Here is a 23727-nt window from a genome sequence, read left to right as displayed (position 1 = left end):
ACCAGAACTGACACCAGCCTCACAGACTAGTTAAAAACCCCACAAATCAGTGAGAAACACTTCACACTGCTTTCCTTTKGAGACACAAAAATTTCCTGTTTCACATGGTGAGATACTGAAGGGTTTTGTACAAGGCAAGTCTTAAAAAGATGCTATTATGAAAAACAGACTAAAATCCAATGTAAAAAGCTTGATTTCACAGGTTGGAGAATTATAAAGATTTAAGAAAATATATCACGAATGTCAAAACCTAAATACAAACCTCTGTGGCTTACCTCGAATAGGGCCTAGCGCTGCATCCTTTGCTAATGCTGTTAGGTCACTTCCAGAGTATCCATCTGTCATTCTTTGTCAAAGGAARAAGTGGGGTCAAGGGGGAAGGGAAAAAACCAAAAGCCTGCTTCAAATCACATCAATTTAATTAGAGATAATCCAAATGATTAAGATAATTACTTAATCAGAGGAAGTATTACTTAGATGTTATTTTGCAAGTTTAATAAATCAGAAGTGCATTCACTGTAAGTGATCTATATTTCACTATAAGTGATCTTTCACAGATTAAATTTGAAGTACAGATATTCAAGTCCCAAACAACATTCTAGGAAAAAAAAAAAAAAAGGTAGCAACCAGGATCTGTAGATGAAAAGTAATCTTAAGCACAAGAATTCTGTACCAGCAGTTTATCAGCATTAGTCAGATTACTGTCAAACCAAAACCTCAACTGTCCTGCACTCTTTCAACCCAATTAGTACAATGAGAGAACCTAATACCATGTGTTTAATATGAAACAAAGTAAACTGAAAGGAAGGTAAATTCTAGGGTTTGTTTGGTATTTTCATAAACCTACTAGGTATTTTCAATACCTACTAGGGTTTGTTTGGTATTTTCATAAACCTGTCAGATCATCCAAATCCTCAGAACGACAGGATAGGGAGTAAAACAAAGCAAGGAGCCAATCCCTGTGGGAGCTTGTCCAGAATTAAACTTCATATCCAAGTTAATGAATCATATACTTTGTAGAATAAATGCCTCCACTGAACCAGGAAGCCACAGTACAAAATGCCAATGTAAAACAAGTAGTACGGGTTACCTAAAGGAAAACTGAAAAACAAAAACGTCCCACCCTTGCAGAGAAGTGGCTAGCTGCAGCAAAAAGRGCTTAGTCTTCTGGAGATCATGAAGTCTGTTACAGTTTATAGAAAAAAAAATGCAGAGCAAAAGAACACAAAAAACAAAGGAGGTTAAATACCTCTCTCTTTAAAAACAAAGGAAGATGGAAAATGAAGCAGGCAGGATGCTCAATTTTTGTATTTTCTCTAAACCCTTTAAAATGGTGTACTTAAGCTGCACTTGTAATTTGGTTGTTTAATTTGCAGTTAGAGTACAAGACACTGACCATGGCTTTCCTCCAGTTAGCTGTTACTGCAGCCTAAATGCAGCCTGAACTAACAGCCTTTAAGTACAGAGGGAATATACTCAGTTGGATTTCACATTGGCTTCTGCAGTATTACTAAGAGGCTGACAAATGCTACACACAAAACCGTACTCACGTCCTGTGTACTACCACAAAGAAAAACATCCACCTGCATATTTTTGCTATCTCATGCTCTGTTTTCACTCCTTCCTGCCCTACCTGCTTTTTAGTCTAACATCCTTCACACCTATTATTAGATTTGGGTGACTAACAGCGGTACTGTGTCAATCTTAATGATGAAAAACATAAAACAACTCTGTTTCATAACAGGAGGGAAAACTTAACCCATATTTTCCCAGTCAAATATGAAAGTAAAACAATTCTAAAATTATCCAGTGCTTGCTCTGCTGTGTTGGTAATACATTCAACAAGCCTAACAAAGCAGCAGCAAAGAAAAGTTGCTTTTTATTTGAATTGAATGCTGAGTGCAAAACTARTGCTACCTTTTTGCATCAGGGAGGAGAGCTAGACTCCTTGAGGGAGGGGTGAAAAGAAGCATCCCTCTCCCTCCTCCTCAAAGGAAAAAGCTGATGAGCATCTTTCAACAACAGAAACCAGACTGGGCGTATCCTATATATATATATACATATATATGCATATATAAAAACACTTTCATACAGCCTGACAGGAAATAATTTTCCCAAAATGCATGCAGTTCATGTTGTCGCTATCGGATGATTTACATTAGCTACATTTTGAATGAATTAAACAACCTGAATGAATGCAGTTGAGCAATATATTTATTTAGTATAGTTACAAAACACTTACCTAGCTAGTTGAACCAACTCTTTTTGGGTTAATGGACTTCCTTGCTTGCTTAGAAGATTTTTTAGCAAAATCAATCTTGTCTGAAAAGAAGATAAAATTATCAGATRTAGAACTTCTTACTGAAAACTTAAAACTGTGTTTCAAGAACTAGGTTTTTGTGCTTCACCAGTTTAAACTTGCCTATAGTGCTTGTGCAATTAGACTGTACAGTATCATCTCTTCAGAAGAGATGGGTATGGGTAATAACAAGATCAAGGGCCTAACCACTAGTATCATTAGCTATCTTGTTGAACTGAAAAACATTAAGAAAATTAYATTTATCTTCTGCAATAAAACACCGTCCTTCAGCGAAACAAACATGCTCCTACAAGTCCTATTTCAGACCAGTCCATGCTTGTCAGTCTGTAAGTAACACCTCACTAGTCAAGACATACTGAGTAGCTGCTTCCAGATTTGGTACTGGCATGAGTGAGGAGGGGGGGCGGGCAGGAAAAAAAGTAAAAACTTAGAAAACTTCCCAAAATTAATGCACACTGTATATGGTCAAGCTGGGCCAGCAGGTAGTTCACAGAATGGCAATTACYCACGAGGGCAAGTTAAGAATTATAAGTGTATTAAAAATATGAGTGGAAAACAATACTTACCTCCTCATTTGGTAAAGACACATATACCCGTTTGGTGAATCGTCTGAAAAAAACATGCATACATTGTTCACACTATTCTGTAACTATTTAGCACATACAAATCTAGTATCTGGTATGGTTAAGTGCCAAAATTTCACTTCCATTATCGAATTCTAGGAAGTAGAACTACAGACTTTGAAAACACCATCAACAACCAAACAAACAATACCCACATGTCACTAGTGCCACCTTACTCTTATCTGAAGTTATGAGACTCCTCTTGGGAAGAGACACTCTAAAAGTAGAAATACCACTAACTGCCAGCAAAGAAATGAAGCATCTCTGAATTTTTACACAAAAAASTCGTTGGAATCATTTCTTCAGGCAGTGCTGACATACCTATTTTCCTCAATCAAGAATGAAAAAGTAATAAAGTATGAGTCCTTTAAGCAAAAAGGTCCTAAGGCAAATCTACAGAAAGATCTGTAATTGCATGGGACGTCAGAAGCCCAATATTCACAGAGAAGAAATGCTGAATTTCTGGTCAATCTGAAATACTGCATTTCTGGCTGGAAAATGTATCAAATTTTCTCCTTTATTCTGCCATTAAGATCCAAATGACAAAAAAGCAACATATTAGATGCAAGAAATTTTAAAAACATCAACTTGATTTCAATGGGTACTGCTGTTTCAGCAAATTCCAAGGCCATCATGATTGTGCAGATGCATCTCAAAGGAGAAAAGCTCCTCTTTGAGAGGTTAAATAATTTAACCTTGCTGAACAGCTTTTACTTATTACAAAACTTCATCAAGATACTAAGCAAAACCTGTTCTTCATTATCATATTATTCATGATAATGAATATCATCTTAGTGTATATTCAAAAAAATGAGCCATTTTGATACCTGAGAACAGCATCATCAAGCTCCTGAGGCCTGTTTGTTGCTCCCATCACAAGTATTCTGTCCTCTCCAGAAGACTGCACCTATATAATGTAGGAAGGTAAAATAGCTTTCAGTTTACATTAAGTAGAAGCACAACAAAATCAGTTAAGACACTTGCCATGTATTCAGCACACTGATGGGATTTTATATATGTTTTTTTTCCCTCTTTAAAGTAGCTTCAAAATATTGCTCAGATAAATGTAAAGTCAAACCAGAAAAAGGTTTAAAAAAAGTCTTGCAGGAGAGAACTGACAATAAAACTAGAAAAGTACTCAAAGTTTAGTCACCAGAACATAATTATGTTGAAAAAGCCGGAGACTTTCTGCTGTTCTGGGGTYTTAATACCAAACATTGTTTTGAAGTCTACAGGGTAAGAATAAAAACTTCAAACTAAAGTATATCCATAACCACTAAATCAGATMAGACATCCATCTAATTTGTAGGAACACAGTAATCAAAATAAACTATAAAATAATCATAACAGCAGAAAGATGCAGCAATTTCCTTCCCAATTCACTCAGATGATTTTATACACAAGAATACGAAGACTTAGAGCTTCCAAACTTTGGAGAAAATGTTGGACTATCGCTTATTATTTGCTTAGTGTTCAACTCTTCATAGATTTAAGTTCACTGCCACCTTACAATGTTCACAAGATTCCCCAAAAATATTGTATAATATTAAATATTAACACCTTAAATATTAAGTCAGCAAACTTTGTATTGTGCTCATTTTTCCCTTTTCATTCTAAAAGAAAACTCTGCATGTGTGTGTAATAATTTCTGCATATATATATATAATGTGTGCAATATATTATATATATGAGAACCAGTCTGAAATCTTCATCTCTCAAGTCTCACCCCTTGACAGTGTATGCTTGTGAAACATAATCCTTAGAAATCAAAAACTACGTAAAAGCCATTTTATCTTGTTTGATTTTGCCAGAATAAAGAGAAGTGATTCACTAAAACATGCAACTGTAAACACGGATTCAACTCTCCCTAACCCTCAAACGTCCCTCCTGCCCTGTGAGAACATTTGTCTTCACAGCTCCTTTACCATTGCCATTTATCCTTTCTTCTGTGCCCATAATCTTTTAACAGATGATTACAGCTCATCTCCAGATTGCTACCTTTCAGTCCAGATTGTATTTTCCAGAATACTACAGTAAGCAGCTACAAAATTAAGAACAACCAAAAAAAAARCTGTTAGTTACTAATGGGGAGTCAGGAGGTAGCCTGAGCTAAGCCCCAGCAGCCAAATCCTTTATAATTCACCTACTGGTASGCACTACATTAGCCAATTTAGCTAATTCAAACAATAACAGAACTAATACTTACACCATCAAATTCTATTAAAAATTCTGTTTTCAGACGCCTGCTAGCATCATGTTCACCTTCTCGTCTTTCACACAAAAGACTATCAACTTCATCTAAAAAGCAAAGAAATACATCTSAATTAAGCATGCAACATCAAAGTCTTCGTATTTGCCTAAGTTCTTTCAGCAATACATKGCTCCATCAAGAAAGACCAGATTGTTATTCCTTAGGAGACAGACAGATATTAGGAAARTTTAAAAACTCGTGTAATGTGTTGGCCTTTGAGTATGCAACACCAAGCACACATGAGAGGGAAAAAAAAAAATCTTTCTAATGATAAACTGCTACTCAGGACAAGCAAACCCCATTTCCATGTTTGAAGTTTAAGGGACTTATTCTGTAAAGGCAGTACAGTGTTTTCCTTTTTCAAAGCACTTCCTCCCACTATTACCACCAATGAAATAATACAACAGTAATCTAACATGCTTTATAGAAACTACTGATTAGCCAGCAGGTCATATCTGAGACAGTTGTCCTGTGCTGTAGAATTACCTGAAACAAGTTTACTCAACTACTCCAATTTAATAACATTTATTTAACAAAATAAATGAAAGTTAACATTTAAGRTCTTACCAATAAAAATTATAGAAGGCTGAAGTTCTCTGGCTACTGCAAATAGGGCACGCACCAGTTTTTCTCCTTCACCCACCTAAAATAATAATAAACTGGTTTTGGAAGGGGTTAAAAATTTTTACTACAAGACTGCTAACAGAAGGACCTACAGAATATCTTGCTGGTAACTAACCACACCCAGTCCATTTATACATATTTAAATTGTCACTGGTTCAGTACATAAAACAGTATTGTTTACATCTTTACAAGAAACATTACGACTTCTCTTATGATTACAACTGAGTTAACYGTCAAGAGATTTTGGTGCCTAACTWACCAGMGTGAAAGGKAGCTGGGACTCAACTAATTTACTTTTTAAGGATGCAAAACCCCACAACAACTCATCTGCATGACTATCAGTGTCATCATTGAGCTGCAAAAACCTTTGCCATTGATTTATCACAAGCACAAAACAAAWTTTTTTTACTTCCCAAATCACTTTTTAAGAACTATGTTCACTATAAGCTAAGAGCTCAGCAAGGACTCATAAGAAGTCTCTGGCTTTCTTAAGCCCCAATTACAGCATGGATGTTTTCAGATCAATACAATTTACAGCCACTACTTACATATTTTGAAGTCAGGCTCGCTGCGCTGATGTTAAAGAAAGTAGCATTTGATTCTGCTGCAACTGCTTTGGCCTAGGAAAGAAGGGAAAAAAGTACTTTTTAAAATATTATATTGAAGATAGTTCTCTGCATCCATAGTGAGCACTCATGTCCTGATTAAAAATTTTGAAAACCCCTGTTTCTTCAAAGGGAGCACCTTGAAAATTTTACAGAAAAATTCTGTCCAGGCTGCTTACAAACGGGAATGGACATGCAGTCAAACCAACAGAGAAATATCCAGACTCCCACAGACTTCTCTAATCATATTAACTCCATAGACAACTCCAACTTGCCTTCGGAAGAATAAAAGTCTCCAATTCCTATCAACTGATCCTGAATAGACATCTGAGCCAGTTTTAACTAATTTAGGGTGTAATTTAAGGCATCAGATGGATGCAACCACTAAAAAACCATGGTGTTTTTCCCCCTCCTTTATCTTATGCAAAAGCTATTTTCAGAGGAAAGCTAGAAAAAATAAWCAGTTAGAATCAGCTCTTCTTTAATAGTTCCACCATATTCAAGGAATTATGATTCCCTGGTTATAAGATCTAATTTTAGTGATTAGCAATTACATTCCAGTATGTCGAAAATAACAGATGAGCCTACATGAGCTGCTCAGCATTCACACTCCTGCACTTGAGCGCTGATCCAGCTCCAGWGTCAGCAAAGAGAGCGTGCAGCTGCAGCCACACCATGTGATGCAGGATGATGTGCCTGGCTCAGATGCATCAGGACACTCGATGCTCCCCGGCTGACACACAGCCATGTTGCTCCAGTTCCCTGGATCTAGCACAGGCTGAGAAAACAAGCTGCAGCCAGAGAGTTCCACGGCCCTTATGCTCAGCAGCGTGCAAGTGAGACAATTCCCTTCCTTGCTACTGTGCTCCCTCTCCATTTCCAAAACGTGCTTCTAGTACGTTTCACTGGAGAGATCACTTCTGATTAATCACTGMTGTATAAAAAAATTAACCCTCTTTCTTTTGCTGTCTCTGAAAATGAAACCTGGGCTCGCTGGTATAACTTTTGAAATAYTACTTGTCACAGTGAAAAGAAAAATAGAGAACATTTTAGCAATTCCCTCCATAAAATCCAGGGTTAAGAACAATTTTGCATTTTCATTTATAAAACAACACCTTAATACAGATTCTGTAAGAATGTACAGTTTATTACTGCAAGCCCCAGACTGAAAGCCACCCCTCATGGTTATATTTTAAGCCTACCAACTCATGCATGAAGTAATTTTCTCACCAACATTGTCTTCCCATTTCCTGGTGGGCCGAACAGCAATAAACCACGTGCAGGAGCTCTTAGACCTGTAAATAACTAAAAAGGACATTATCATAAGTTATCTTCAAAGATTTGAATATAAAGTTGCTTTACCTTTGTAAGAGAATGGTATAAAACTGAGAAATCATTCCCTGACTAGCACTGATAGTAACAGCAGTGCCACAACAGTGCAGGCTTTGAGAGAACTACACTGTAACAAACTTGACCTAATGCACACCACTATTGTTTCCCACATAGCAGCTAAATCATGTTGTAATTGTTCTGTACATGGATGCACTGTGAAAGCAGTTTAAAACACTTTCCACAAAACAGACTAGCCTATCAAGTTTAAAGCATCAAYTGCAGTTAAAAAGGGAGTAATGCAGGTGTGTAGTAGGAGAGCTAGTGTTCCTACTCACTCCATATGGAAGAACTCCTTCATCTTTCTTTATTAAATGAAACTTGTGAAGACAAGCTTTCAACAAAATTATTTAAAATATTACTTAACAACCACCTACTCTCTTCTATGCTACTGATAGGCATCTCCTTTCTCACTTTGCACTAGATTCGTCTTTCCTAATCTGTAAAATTGCCCCCACCATATATAGCATCACAGCAAGCAAGTCTACAAATTCCCACAGAACACGTATCTTTTTGTTATTACTGYTGCCTGTTTTCTCTAGCACTTTGTCTTTATCCCTTCCCTCAAAAGTTTCAGAGCTTCTCTTGTAGTCTCAGACTCACCCCTCCCCTTTCAGCTTCCAATAATTCCAATAAACAGGCAAAAGCAATCTGAGGGTATCTCATATATATATCCCAGGTGAAACAGCACTGTCKGCAGGCATTTCTTTCCACAACATCCATGACAACAAATAGCTCCATGACCAGTGTTGTATTTCTGCCATGGCTGACCAACACGTGTTTTCTCTATTATTTCATCATCCACAGCATTTTGTTCATGCTTGACTCTGATCACTAAGAGTAGTYACCCAGCTATTCACTAAGTGAACACTCCAGTGTTTCTGCTTTCTATGCTGCATACAASCATGTGCATTTTCTGTCTAACTTCTTTTGTTTGAAGTAATTCTTGGCAAGTTCCACCATTTTCACACAGACCAGTTCAAATCTRTAAGTCTTCCTCACCTTCACCACCACCTACAGCTCAGCTGCAACTGCTATTGATCACTGAGACATACTAAGCTTTCCAAGTTTTTGTTAACACTTTGTATACTMAACATGGTCTGAACTAACTGCTAGCAATTCATTAGCACCTTACTACTGAAATGGTTGCAGCCAGTGTTTCCTGTTTATGTACCTCCACTCTCACTCTTCTACAAAAATACCATTAATTGGCTTGTTAAATATGGATTTGACATTAAAACTGAACCAGTGTTAATTTACAAAGTATCTCCCTATAGTTGCCATATCTACTATGCTCATTTACAAGGAATAAAACCAACCTCTCTACTTCCAAGGACCATCTAAATATTCATAGGATTMTCTGTCCTTATTATATCTCAATCTACATCAAGGTCAAGCCCATTGCTAGCTACAGTAATGAGACAATCTTATTGAATACACCATGGTACTGGAACAGAGTCACAGCTACTCCAAGTCTCCCATCTCCAAGTCTTTCCCACCCAGCTGATCACATTAGCACTACTGAACAACACACCTGACATGCTACTGCACTGTAGTAACAGAYAGTGTAATGGCATCTTCCTTCTGCAGAACAATATCTGAGCATGCACATTTGTTGCCAGAGCTTCGTTTTCCTTACACCTAGTATTTCCGTGATGCTATGCCACATTTAGGGTTTCTTCCCTACATTGCTTCAAAATCAATAGCTGTATTAGGAGGAAAACCACAGAGCAACCCMAGTCATCTGTCTATGTGACAAGTGAAAACCACAAGCAAACAAAAAGTACGAACAGCAATTTTGCTTCAATAATCRTAGAATCAGAGTGGGTTGGGTTGGAAGGGACTTTGAAGATCATCTACTTCCAAATTCCCTGCCATGKGCAGRAACATTTTCCCCTAGACCACACTACTTAAAAGTCCCTTCCAATCTGGCTTTGAACAAYTCCAGGATGGGGTGCCCACAACTTCTCTGGGCAACCTGTTGTAGCATCTCATCATCTTCATGGTGAATAATTTCTTCCCAATATCCAAATCTAAACCTGTTCTCAGTTTGAAGCCATTTTCCCTTGTCCTGTCACTATCTGCCCTTCTAAACAGCTCACCAGTTTTCTTGTAGGTCTCTTTCAGTTACTGAGATGCTGTAATAAGGTCACCCTGGAGCCCTCTCTWCTCTAAGCTTAAYAATCCCAATTCTGTCAGCCTTTCCTTATAGCAGAGGTGCTCCTCTGATCATCTAGGTGTTCCTCCTCTTGTTTCATGTCCTTCCTGTGCTCAGGGCCCCAGAGCCAGACACAGTACTCCAGGTGGGTGCTCAAGAGAGCTCTGTAGGAAATAATTACATGCAATCTCCTCAAAATAACAGTGAAAGTACTTACTGCTTTAATAAGCTCAGCTTTAGGAAAAAGACCAGTTACATTTTTTCTTAAAAGTAGCTCAGAAAATTCCAGGAGTATACAGACTAGGCCTGAATCTAGGCAGTCATAGTAGTTGAGGTACCATCTATGATTAATAAAAGCCTAAACGACCAAGTTCCACACAGCCAAGTAAAGAGGAAATCTGCCCTGGAATGTTATATACTTCAGTGTATTTGTTTGTTCACTACATTTCCTTGCATCCTCTCCATCTCTGAAGAAACTATTCAGTGTCTAACCAACATCCTCACAGAGAGAAGGATCACAATAACATGGTTCAAATCAGATAGTGTCCTGACCTAATTTAACTATACAAATCTCTTCCATTTCACTCTTCCAGTTCTGGGCTTTGTTTCACATGGCCATATAGAGTTGGACATGCGGCTATAGTTATCTAAAATACCGTGAGAAATTTTGTTTGTTTGCTTTTGCAGTTTGTTTGTTTAGTGGGGTTGTGGGGGTATTGTGTTTTTGTTATGTTTTGAGGTTTTTTTTGCTGGTTTGGTTTGAGCTTCGGTTTTCAGGGGTTTCCTTTTTTTTTTTCAACACTCTTGCCCCAATCCTTCTCCAACACTGACTAGCCAGAAGACAAGGAATTCAATGGTAGTATTTTAACACATAAATCCTGTATCTTACTGTTCCAAGATGGCTATCACCACACAGCTACCCATTGCAATCAAAATCAATAAAAACAGGATTCAAGAATCGTCACTTCATGTGTGAAGGACAATACATCTCCTTGATCCTGTCACAGATTGATAACAATACCCATTTGCTTACCTCAGGTCTAAGAGAAGGAAGGATAACAATTTCTTGCAAAGCTTGTTTAGCCAGTTCCTGCCCTGCGATATCATCAAATTTGACAGCTGGCCCACTGACAAAGAAATGGAATACTAATTAGTCTAACAATGAGATACTCTTTCAGCTGCAGCTGACTAATTTAATGCATTTGACTATTTATACAGAACCCTTCTGAGAAAATCTACAACTTATATTGCTAAGTATTTAAAAACATAAGCATTTCTGAATTGAACTTTCAATCTTTTGCCAAAGTACAATTAAAAAACTACATCAAAAATAATCCTCAAAAAAAACAACAAGTAGAAGCAATAWTTTCATTCCATGTGAACCAAAATTGTACTGAATGAAAAATTGATTTACTGGATTGAAAAGCCTACTTTTCTTCATACTTACCTATCAACAACTTCATTTAGGATAAGATTAGCAAGATTACTGTCCACGTTTCTAAATATCTTTGTGTCTTTCTTTCTTCGAGGAGCAGTGGTAGGAGTAGAAGGCTTATTTGTTCTGCTATTTTTAGGAGCAGCCTGGAGAGGGGGAGAGAAAAACATCCCAACCCTCCCAGATTAATACTTTAAAAGCATAGTGTTAGCAAAATAACATCTACCATTCATTTGCTCCAGTAAAACAATGTGTTAACAAATACCCAGTATCCTAATGCTGCATTTTGCTGTAAGTCATACTGTCATATTATTTAGCCATGAGAAGACTCTCTTAGGCTCCAGTGAAGAAGGGTCTTTGGTTTGGTGTTTTTTGGTTTGATAATTTATTTAACTACAGCATTTTCCCCCAGCATACTCTGGAAATAAGCACCACAGACTGTCTCAGGTTCTCAATACCTATAAGTAAGAATTCCTACTGCTGTTATAATTTGTAACAGGCCACTTAAAAGTCCTCACATTACAGAAGCAATAATATTTTAACAGAACATTTAYATTCAGTCCATTCTGCTCTTTATTCTACTGTGGTGACAAGGATGGAAGGGAAAAAGACAGGTCAACAGAAAAGCCATATTTTTCTGTATTGCTAGTACAGGACTTCTGTATTTCAGTCACAGCCTAAGCATAATTTGCTTTTCAATGTGGTTGCAATACAACCTGTGCATGCATGCACAGGAGAAGGAACATGGAGAGGGAAAAATCTTGTAGTTCTCCAGCAGGAGGTTTTTTCCTCCATCTTTTACATACTAGAAGTAACATTACTTTTTCATCTAGAAAACTATTCCACTCAGTTACCAATGCAATTTTACAAACAAGTATTATTTTTTACTGTGATTATACTTAAAATCCATTTGCCCATGCACACACCTGATGCCTTACAATTTCTAAAATCCACTCTGCACCCCTAGTTTGAGGGGTGGCCAAAAATTTAGAGTTTCAGTTTTTTCAAAGAACTTCCTGCTGCAACAACACTGCAACTAAAGCATTAAATCCAAAGCTTGTTCTGCAATTTTTACATTGATATTTCAAGGGCATATTTCTATATTTATCCCCATCATACCTTGTGAGTTGAAGGTGTAGAATTAGGTGCTGGTCTAGACACAGAAGATGATGATACCCCGCTGTAGCTGGGTGTTCTGTGGTGACCTGAAAGGCCTGTGGATCCAGTTTTTGCAACAGTCTTTGAACGAGGAAGGGAATTACTCGTGTGTGTTAAGGGATCCTTCTTTTTTGGAACTGCTCCACTTTCTATAAAGAAAACCAGTGTCTTAAGAACATTTGCAGTGGTCATACTTTTACCATCAACCACAACTTAAAGATAGAATTGTTGAAACATAATACAGTATTATAGAAGAATAACCCAAATTTCTAAAGAGGTTTAGTGCTTTTAAGGGGATACTGACTGCTGCTTTCACCTAAAGTTAAGAGTCTAATTTTTAGGAGCCCTCAAAATAAACCCTAGTTAGCCATCATAGAAAAGTCAGAGACAACTTAGTCCTTTTATCAAGTGAAGAACATAATCTACTCTTTAGTATGCAAACTCTTCTGGCTTGTGTTCTGCTATTTTCTTTGCCAAGAACTCTTAAAAATAATCATTATAATATTCTCCAAATATCAAGCCTTTAGATTCAGTGTATTCATTCTTTAAGTGATGTTAGCAAGCTAGTTTATTGGATGCTAGCTAGCATTATCTAGCACCATCCACACATAAGCTTCACCAAAATATCTTAATCTGGAAAAATTTTAATAGTTATACCTGCAAGTAACTGTCAGGTTTTCTCTTTTAATTTTCTTTCATTTTAGRAATCTCGAGGAGCATGTAAATTCTGAATAGACAGCTCTGAAGCAGCTTGCCTTCCTACCTTAAAAGTTAAGTCTTAAAATATAGTTAAACATCACCAGACATTCCATTCACACTGCTTATTCACCTCCATGCTGTAGCAGGARAGTCTCCAATTAGGTGACAGATTAACTTGAAATACTGGTCACAGGTCATCAAACTACAAAAAGCCATTTTGGTACAGAGTAAGCAAAAGAGCACTTGATGTCTACATTCTCAGTATGAGATGCAAAATAAAATAAAGCCCCTTGGCACAGAAATGGCAAGTGTAAAACATCAAACCAGAGATTAAGAGGTAAGAAGGTGATATAGCAAGCAGGCAGGTTGGTCAGGCTGGTTAATGATTAGAGTATAGATCAGGATATTTTTTTGTGGTGGGAATACACTGCTGGAAACTGTCTAGTACAGTACTGTTGTCTGTGATGGAAATGAAATACTGTCTTATTAAATCCTTTTAAAAGGGTTAAGGAGTCTTTTGATTAGATAAGATAAATATGGCATCAGAGGTAAGGAAGCTCAAGAAGGATTTCAGCTACAAGTATCTTCACTAGGATTGTAGAAACTTGCAACTCAATTTGACCTGATAATCTTAAGGAACAGATCAAAGAACTCTGATTTTTAAGGAAATCAGAGTTTAAGGAAATTCTATGAAGAATTTTTAACTTACAACATTGCAGTTCAGTGAAAAATACTTTAAGTAAAAAGCCTCATTACTTTAAAATGTTGTGTTTAAAAAAAATTCAGAGAACACTTCAGTCAAACAATATCATGGAAAGATCAATTAATTACTACTATGTCCTCAGCCTCTTTAAACATACTACCAGGAACAAATCTCTACACAGCCTAGAGGTATCCTTAATTACTCAGCAAAAAAGTTTCTAAAGCCTTTCTTCAGTCACAAATCTATCGCTTTTTAAGAGTTACAGAAACTCAGCAAGGGTCACAATGAACAGTGCAGATGTATCAGCATGCAAACAACAAGGGTATTTGAAGAATATAATTAAGTACATTGACCTGTTATATGTTTCTTGTTAAAAACAAACCAAGAAAAACCACCAAAACCGGCTAAACTGACTAAAACACACACAGCTCCAGATACATTTACTTAGTCATTCCTACACAGGAATTTCCAAGTCAAAAACTCAAGTTCAAAAAGCAATATATGAATCTATTAAAACATCTAGCTACTCAGCACTCTGACTGGTCCAATTTAATCAAAAGGTGGYACTTGGGCTTTTTTTAGCCTGCCTCAACCTCATTTGCACAGCTGGCTTAAATTCAACATGGGAAGGCTTCAAAAATCTTAGTTTTTCTCCATGTCCTTCACTCTAATTGCCCAATCTCACTCTTCCAGAACTACCCCCACACACTGAGAACAATACACAAATATTGCAATTTTGAGGGTCAGAAAATTGCATAGGTAAGGAGTATCTCAGGAAGCTGGAAACAGAAGAGGGGAAAGAAGGGAAAAGAGACAAGGTTTTAAAAGAAATTAGAATTTACACCAACTGTGCCTCCAGGACTCAGGACTAGTAAACCTGCATGTTTTGTTGTCAGTCCTGATGGGTAGCACATGAAGAAGAACTGATGAACAGCTCCTGAGCACTGYATTGAGTTTCAATTCCAGAGGGAAACTACATTTTATATACAAATTTTCATTGAAGTAACAAATAATGTTATCAAACCATTCYGAAATACAGTTTATCTAAAGTTTACCTACATGAGGTGTTTAAGCAAGCATCACTTGTCAGACAGCTCCTACTGTTCCATTATGCAAGATACGCATTTTGCTGTAACAAATGCAAAACCCCCAAAACACATTTCTTACCCATTTGTATTTGTCATCTATTGAAAGACTGGAAATACATAGTAAGTGACGTTAAAACCTTCACAACATCTCCAGCAGCCTTTTGCCAAATGTTTCACTGTTCTGTTTAAAACAATGAGGAAGTGCCTACAGTATGTTCAAATCACAGACACCATGGAATTTTTTCAAGTGTATTTCAAACACTGAACAGTTCAATTATCTACTTCATATATACTTATAGGATAGTAATAGATGCTTAATCAGTTTGATTTTACTCTCTAATTCGGGACAGAATAATTTACTTTATAGCTCCAAGCTAACACCCCTGGATTACACAGACATAATAGCTGTCTGGTCCTGAAAGCATCCCTGCAATTTTAATCTGCCATCCAAATACACACACAACACAAATTACAAACAAGCACGTAGCAACATCTTGTCTGGGGTTTTCTATTGGTTAAACTGGGGTAAGCTGCAGCCACAGGTGACCAATTTCAGACTCCCTTACAGAGAGAAACGTTAAAAGTTATTATATAATATATATACTTCTTACATTAAACTGGTTTTAAAGATAAAATAAAGTATGGATGTGTTTGAACAAATCTAAGAGAAGCTTGATTATACTAAATACCTGGAAATTCAAAAACATTCAACATCTGAAAAACATGCAGCTGTAGCTCATTTATTTAATGCAACAACATCTTTTATATTTCTAAAAAGCAAATCCATTATATTTTGTTTTCTGCTTCAGATTAAAGCACATGTTAATRAACAAGTTTCTATTAGTCTCTAACTTCTTAAGCATCCAAAAGAAAGTTTAAATTCAAATTAACAGCAGTGATTCCAGTATTGCAGGACAATTTCCAGCCTTTAGTTGTGATAGATTAAAAATCATCAGGGAATATTCCTCAGAAATTCCCTACATATATCTACTGGAAAGTAATAGAAAGGGGCTAAAACAAGTTATTTTATGTCACCTGTGGACACAAAGTTGGAAAAAAAAACCCCAGTCTAGAATTATCTGTAACTTTACGTATGTAGTTCCATTAAAAAAAAACCCAACAAAACTAAAAAATTTTAACTTGCTGCTTTAAACTTGAAGCAATTGCAAGACTGATCATTATTCATTATCAGCTTTCACAACAGCCTACAAAATAGCAATTCTTCAAAAATTCTATTCAGATTTTTCAAATAGGTAGATTCAAGTAACAAAAGATACCTAACAGAAAGCTCCAGCAACTAAGGACATGCTGCATTTGTTAAATGGTAGCACAGCCACAAAGACCAGGAATTACAGCTATTCTCCTTTCAGAACTGACATAGCCACTCAATCAAAGTGAGTAATTTTGTCAAATTACGCTGTTAGAAACAATCTTACTGCTACGTGTCCTTCTGCTGGGGGAACTCCTTTGTAAACTTCAGTATCAACAGCAGATAAACTTCAGTATGAACACCACGGCAAACATTGCCAATATATGTCTATTAAAGRCAGGCCAGCAACTTCTTCCATGTGAAAACTGAGATATAATACTAGCTAGCTGCAGAGTAATCATGTTGAGGTAATTAMGAGAAATTTAATACTTTCTTGGGCCATCCATCATGCTGAGATTTACACATAAAATGGTATAAATGGAATTACCGTAATACTGTAAGTATGGTATGACCAGTAAATGAGTTCATAAAACTCAAAATCTGCCTTTGGCAATACTGGMATTATCTCCTTCCCTAGATCATTTAAAAACCAAAAAACAACAATCCAAAATGCAAAGGAAAGTAAGCAGATCTGAGGGGGGAAAAACAGGTAAATTGTTTTACATCTAATTTAAGACTGCTATGAGAACAAAATTGCTGAATATTTAATTAATATTATTTCAAAATAAAAGTTTGGATCAAGGCTACTTGTTATTACTCTTTGGACAAGTTACTGCATAGCCCACTGCAAATGAAGGGCAGGTGATACTACTGCAATGAGGTCTTGAAAAACCTCACTATAAATCTGGAAAATAAACTTGGAAGAAAAATCTCTAGCTATTCAGTTAAGTTTGGAAACCACAAATGTTGAAGACAGGGACAGGTAGTCATCTGTGGTAAAATAAGTAAACTGGTCAAGAAGGCTGACCACAAATCAAAAGCAAATCAGTAACACTTTGGAAATATAAAAAATGTGCAATGYATCTGTGAGAATAGAATCTCATACAAAATCACAAAGCAAAAACATCTGTTAAGACTTTGGCCTTTAAAGGTGAATAAAAGAAAGGGCAACCTGATTAGGCAACAGTGCAGGTAATACTTTCCACAGATAGAAAACTAAGCTTATACAGAGCCCTGTAGCTCAGTACCTCTGAAATACCTCCACACCCTGTCACTAACAATAGTCCTCTAATCTGAAGTAGCCTATAAACYGGTTTTGTAGTTTTCTAAGAATTTTTGTCATCTACTTTGGGTTTTTAAGCTATCCATGCAAAAATACTATTTTACATGTATAAAGGAAGAACAAGATGATTAGCAGTGTGTGAAGCAAAACCACCTTTTTACCTGCTTTTAAGAAAAAAATGTATTACCAACATGTTCTTATGAAAARGACTCACTTGCCCCATACCCTAAATCGAGAGAGAGAAAGCACAAGAGGATGGGCACCAGCCATTTAGGAAATTCAGATGCCCATTAATAGCCTGACTTTCATGCTATCAAGAACCACACAGCTGCAGTATTTTGAGTAATCCTCTGACTCCCACAAGTTATAAATCTCAAGTTTACCTTTGGTAGATGGAAATGCAAAAAGAAATGGAATAAGCCTCTTGAACTCTTGTTCAAAGTGATCAGTAGACACGTGGTCCCTGATTTTTTTTTAATGACACACTCTTCAGTCCTTCTGTCTCACCTCAGATCCCACTGAGTCTGGTAAAGGAACATTCTCTGTTATCCCACACTCCTTTTCAGAAAGTGGGAACACTCTCAGAAGAATACATTGCCAGTAGAGTAATACACTGCCAAAGAGCCCTTTGCAATTGTTTCCTCCACAGTTTGGTTGAAGTGGATCATCTTGTCTAAATCACCGGAGTATGACTACAAGCAGGTAACCAGGGTAATAACATTTTCCACAAGTTTACCACTAGTGACCACTTTTTATAACTTCTGTGAATACAAAYGCCTTCCACAGAACTGGCAAAACATTTCTTCTTCTCCAGTAGATGCCAATGGATATTCTATGCTTTGTTAATAACAGATTTAAGTATATTAAAATTTTGAAAAGTGAAAGTTCAATCTAACCTTCTCCTGAAGTATCCAATTCTGAGACACACTGAGACAAAGGTACAAGCAAATTTTRAGCAAAGAGTTTAAAGAAAAAGCTGTTCACGTTAAATTAAATAGAACATGTTATCAACTTTTGTAYACGTATGTACTTGTTCAGTCTCTAGCCAGTCTGGCAAAAAAACAGGAGTTGTATTGACTCATTTAAAGAGAGAGTTCTCAAAGTCAATCTACATAACTACACTTTTTTAACAAATGCTGTTAAACAAAAATACCACATATACAGTATTGTAAAGGTACTTAACATGAAACAGTTCCACTACTTTAACTTGTTCTACTTTAGAAAGAATAAAACCAAACAGTAAGATGACTTCAAAACTAGAAATGGATTTTAAAAAACCCAAGAACAGAAGAAAGTCATGTGGTTAAGGTGTTTCAGTTTACTTAATTTAAAAACTGAATACTGTTCTTGACGCARTAGAGAAGCTTTATGAATTCCAGCACTCATCGTTAGCTCTCAATTTTATTTAACTTCATGCAGTCTACAGTACAAATTATCAGTTCAGATCACACTTGTGACAACAGCTTATTGCTGCCTTAAAACATTCCCCAAAGACAATTCACAAACCTCAAAGCAACTTTATACCTTGTGTATGGAAAAAAAAAAGCTTACTATTTAATAGGTTTGGTTCAGTCTTCTTGGAAAGGATTGAACCAATGTTCTTTGACAAAATGCAAGAGCTGCTATCATTCCCCCTCATTTTGTGTATCACTTTCTTGATGTAAAAACCCCCTGAAATTTCAAGTTGCTTAAYGCAAGTGAACATTCACAGTATCATAAAGGAAGAGCTACTTAATGTAGGCGTAACATATAGCCCACATATCCAGCATTGACTTTGACACTTTCTAAAACAACTTTAATCTAATTCCTTGAAGAATATAACATGAGAAATATTTTCTAAAATGTTGCCTTAGTAAATAGATTTGAATTTTAGGACAGTCAATGTAAGAGAAAACTGAATACTACAAAATAAAATTTTGTTGTCAAAGCCATGGAAAGGATGAAATGTATTTTAKGCAAAGCCTTTAAAAACAGAAATACAAACAACTTTATTTTAAAGCTGATGGTGCCAGAATACAGCATTGCATTATTTTGCTTTTAAYACACCAGAAACTGAGAGACATCCCCTCAATAGGTGCTGGTAAAACCAAACCCACCTGACTGGAGATGTCCATTGCGGCATGCCAGGTTAGTACTGTCATTATAGACCTCCATTTGCGCCTTGGAAATTTGCAAAACTGCCTGCAGCTTCTCTACATAGTAGACAGAGGGGGAGGGAGGAAAAAGGACAAAATAAACAAACAAAAACCAAAAATGAACCAAGAAAATTTATGTATGTTGAACACACAAATGTCAAGTTTGGCTTTGTTATAATTAAAGTTAAAAGGAATATTTCTATCTATTCTACACATTCAGCAAATGTGTAAGAAAATTCTGTTAGTATGAGCATGACTGAAAACAGCTTTAAAATTCACCCTTTATGGCTGAGTTAATCACAACAATCTTTACAGTCTAATSATTGCAGTTACTTCGCAAAAACTATGTTCAGGATTAACTCAATTTAATTTACCAAATACTTATGTTGATAACCCATTTCTCAAAGTCCTCCTCAAGGTGTTAATTTTGACCAGCTGCAAGAAGTCATCACTTCTCTGCATATTAAATGTTTCACTTAAGTAGTAACAGCCAATTAACATTTTATAGAAACCTTCAAACTTCAGCAGAATACCATATAGAGATGACAGTGATGTCTTTTATTATCTCTATTTAATTRCCTTGAAATTAAGTCAATAAAGTTGTCATGCAAATTGTGTCCTTTAGGAGGATTAGCTTCAGAAACACCTGAATATAAAATCTATAAAGTTAATCCTTAAGGAGACARAAATTAATTCTGAGAAGTAATGAAAAACAGCCAAACCATAAGTCAAAGAGGTGTAAGGCTGCAAACACAAAAAAACCAGTTAAGGAYTATTTATTTTCTGCAACCCAGCTACCATACTTGGTTTTCCTAATGCAGTTAAAAACCTCTGGGTTGTACTTCTGGGGCACTTTACTGCCTCTCCCACCCTTATTTCACACACATCCCTCTCATTTTAAACTGGTCTGTAAGGAAGCAAGGCATACACTGTCAAGCTCTCCCTCTCTCCCCCTTTTGCTTTGCCCCCTCCCCSCCCCCCAAAGAGATAACAGTATCAAGAAGCTGCAGGAAAAGAGATGGCCAAGTAGAGTAATGTCCTCTAGCAAGATCATAAACACCCTAACTGGAGGAAGAATTGCCATGCAGAGCTTGCAAATCATACACCCAACAAGCATAAGCACTTCCTTCCTTATGCTTTTTTATCTGTCACAGATCCTTGTCTAGTCTTCCTGCTTCATTCCTTCCTTCTTCTTCTTCCTGCTTCTGATCACTCACTGTTTAGGTTTCCTGAATAGCACCTTTATACCCCATAGTTAAAGTGATGGCTTTATAACATTTAGGTTGAACACRGTTTAGAATTAAAACTTGGTGGTCGGAAGCAAATATGAAAAGATGAAGTTCAAGACTAGTACGCGTATACAATGTTTACTTCATTCTAAATTGAATGCTTTGAAGAGTCAGGGAGAGTCAAACAAAAAAATATCCATCACAGAAGAACAGCCAACAACCAATCACAAGTTCTGTAACTTTCAAGAAGTTACCCTTATAAGCTTTCCTCTCTAGAAGGGTAAGGGAAATCCTTTTAGYAAGACTGACTGCAGAGAGTGTCTTTAGCAGACACAGCATTACCAAAGGAGGCAGCAGAATGGTCTACTCCCCGACAAGTGCATGCAAACTACGTGGAAAGAACATACAGATGCTTGGGAAACAAAATTAATATTACAAACGTTAAAAATATTAGATAATCAACTGAGTTTTGGAAACATTTCTGAGCTTAACGAAAAAGGCTTTTTAGTGAGTTACCATAATGAGATCAATTGGCTTGGGCAGGAATTCAAGACATCTTTTTTGCTTCAATGCTACAATTTGACACTGGTGTTTTATTGCAATTATCAATGATTACCTAGTTCCACATAACCAGGAACTCCAGAACTCCAACCACAGAAAAAACAAAAAATGTAATCAAACCGTTGTCCAGTTTCAATTCAGAGTCTTCTCATCACACTACCTATTAACATGTCATTCTAGTATTGCACATAAAATTTCTAAAAGAAAACATCACTTTTCTTTAGGGAAAGTTTAACTGTAGGATCCTCTGGAATATCAAAAATAAATTAAGCTATTAAATATTATCACAGGGAATTAYAGGACACCATCATCTTCCATTGAAATGCTTTTCCCCTATCTTTCCAGATACTGAAAAAAAAATTTACAGAATCTCATTCATAGTTCACCTTGGTGATACAATGCTGACATAAAACTATCAAATGAACAGCACTGCAACCGTTGTCTTATTTAGGCAACAWGACACCTTGAGTTCAAGGTAATTGATTTCTACTAGAAAAACGTTACCCTATAACAAAAGCCTGAAGCAAAACTACCATCTCCTCCAACAAAGTGGAATATTCCAAAAGGTGTCCATTGAAGACAGTATCTATACAGGGAGAACGGAGAAATATTAATACCTTCCGCAGAAGATACTGATGAAAGATATCTGCCACATACACCCTTCAACTAAAATACTGAAGCTACACACAATACAGAGGAAGGCACTTGTTGTGACAGAAATCTATTGCCCTACTGAAAGTCTCTCTGAAATGAGAGAACACAGATAGGTGTAACACATAAATAGCATTAGAACTGAATAGTGTTGCACTGGCCATGGCAGCCATTTATCTTTAGGAACAACAAGCTGCCAAGTTCTGTGTATTGACTGTAGAAAACAAAGAGCCTCCTGCCATTCTAAATACATCAAATTTAATGACTCTAACATGGGTGATCAGTCATCCAGGAGAGACCAGGTCTGTGAAGACTAAGCAAGGTTTAACCACGCAACTAACACACCCAAAACCATACCAAAAATGGGGGGTCACCACCAAACCAAATGGAAGAACTTCCAAGTCCCCTGACAGCCAGCACAACCAAATAATGTCAATGGACTGAAAATCCATCATCCAAGGTGGGTAGCTCCAGCCTCTTCCAAGATTAAAAGAAATCAGTGGTGTGATGACACAGTGTTTACACTTGTGTGTAATCAGACATCACACTCTCATCAGTGGGGTCAAACACTCCCATCAGTGGGGTCATGCACACTCACACGGGTGTACCAACACGTAAAAACCATAACAAAACACTGAGCACTTTCAAGGACAGTAATCAGCATGATTTAATATTCACTTTCTAGGTACTACCAATGTAACCTGCTTGACTGGATGGTATTTGAGTTAGGCAGTCTGCAATCACATCTTTGTCTAGGAAGCAGGATGAAATATTTGGTATTATTGTCTAGTTTAAGTTTGTTTTGTCCTTTCTGYTAATGCAATAAAGGACTTGCCTATTCCATCTCAAGAAACGGAGAAATTCCACAAAGCTAGCAGAAAACACTCTTATGAGTTCAATTCATAGGAAAAATCACTTCATTGAACCATAATAGGTTCAAGAGCCTCATKCTTAAATCAACAACAAAAGGATCTTCACAGCACTTAAAAACTTCCAAATATCTGTTACTAGAAGTAACAGGCTGAAAGTGTGTTTAAAATGGCACATGGAATTCAAGTCTAGATTACCTTAAATTTCCACAAAATCCATGTAAAATGACAGAAAAAGGCAATAAAAAAAAAAAGATGCTGTCAATACTCTGAAGTTGGTTAGGTGGCACAAAAATATAACTCAAATAGATCCCTCACGATCACACTCGCAGGGATTTAAAGCCATTGAAATATCTCTCCAAACCACATCTTTTGTCCTCCGAAAGGGCACATGACTTCACTTGCTCCTTTTTTTCCAAATTTTGCTTTTAGGTAGATTGTATGMAGCAGATCCTCAGCAAAAACTGAACAAGAACTAGGCAGAACAAAGTATTAAACTGGTGAAGTCAAATTTAAAAAACAAATTGCTTTACATCAACTCACCTAATAAACACTATTCTATCTGTTYACCATTCAATCTCCACTCTGAATGAAGCAAGCAAATAGTATGTGATCACACGTTCTGGCAGTAAAGATGAGAATATTTCAGGTTTTTTTGTGAATTTTACCCTTTGTTTCTTTTCAGTCAGATCACAGCAAGTATGTGATTCATTACAAGTGCTACTATAGTAATTCAAGCAAGGATGAAGCACAACCCACAAAATACAAACACTTCAAGCTTCAAAGAAGAGCAAATT

The 23727-nt window shown here is 36.6% G+C and overlaps 1 protein-coding gene across 4 annotated transcripts in view; it reads right to left on the bottom strand.

The window, feature by feature from the left end:
• SPAST (spastin) overlaps positions 1–23727 on the bottom strand; it is a 34752-nt gene that overhangs the window by 3980 nt on the left and 7045 nt on the right. For 2 of the 4 annotated variants that reach the window (XM_057389764.1, XM_057389765.1), the window contains exons 4-15: positions 19582–19677; positions 12525–12712; positions 11418–11551; positions 11004–11097; positions 7654–7728; positions 6367–6438; positions 5762–5837; positions 5150–5241; positions 3771–3850; positions 2887–2929; positions 2243–2322; positions 276–346 (exon numbers count right to left, since the gene is read on the bottom strand). In XM_057389764.1, the coding sequence (XP_057245747.1) occupies positions 276–346; positions 2243–2322; positions 2887–2929; positions 3771–3850; positions 5150–5241; positions 5762–5837; positions 6367–6438; positions 7654–7728; positions 11004–11097; positions 11418–11551; positions 12525–12712; positions 19582–19677 (1101 nt within the window). The remainder of the gene's footprint in view (positions 1–275; positions 347–2242; positions 2323–2886; positions 2930–3770; positions 3851–5149; positions 5242–5761; positions 5838–6366; positions 6439–7653; positions 7729–11003; positions 11098–11417; positions 11552–12524; positions 12713–19581; positions 19678–23727) is intronic. The other 2 variants (XM_057389766.1, XM_057389767.1) reach the window with 1 other exon arrangement.

This window comes from Malurus melanocephalus, unplaced genomic scaffold, assembly GCF_030028575.1.
Source record: "Malurus melanocephalus ecotype Western Australia unplaced genomic scaffold, MMel_1.1 scaffold_19, whole genome shotgun sequence".
Taxonomy (NCBI): Eukaryota; Metazoa; Chordata; class Aves; order Passeriformes; family Maluridae; genus Malurus; species Malurus melanocephalus.
Note: the sequence above shows the minus strand (reverse complement) of the source record. Positions and strands in the feature narration are given on the sequence as shown.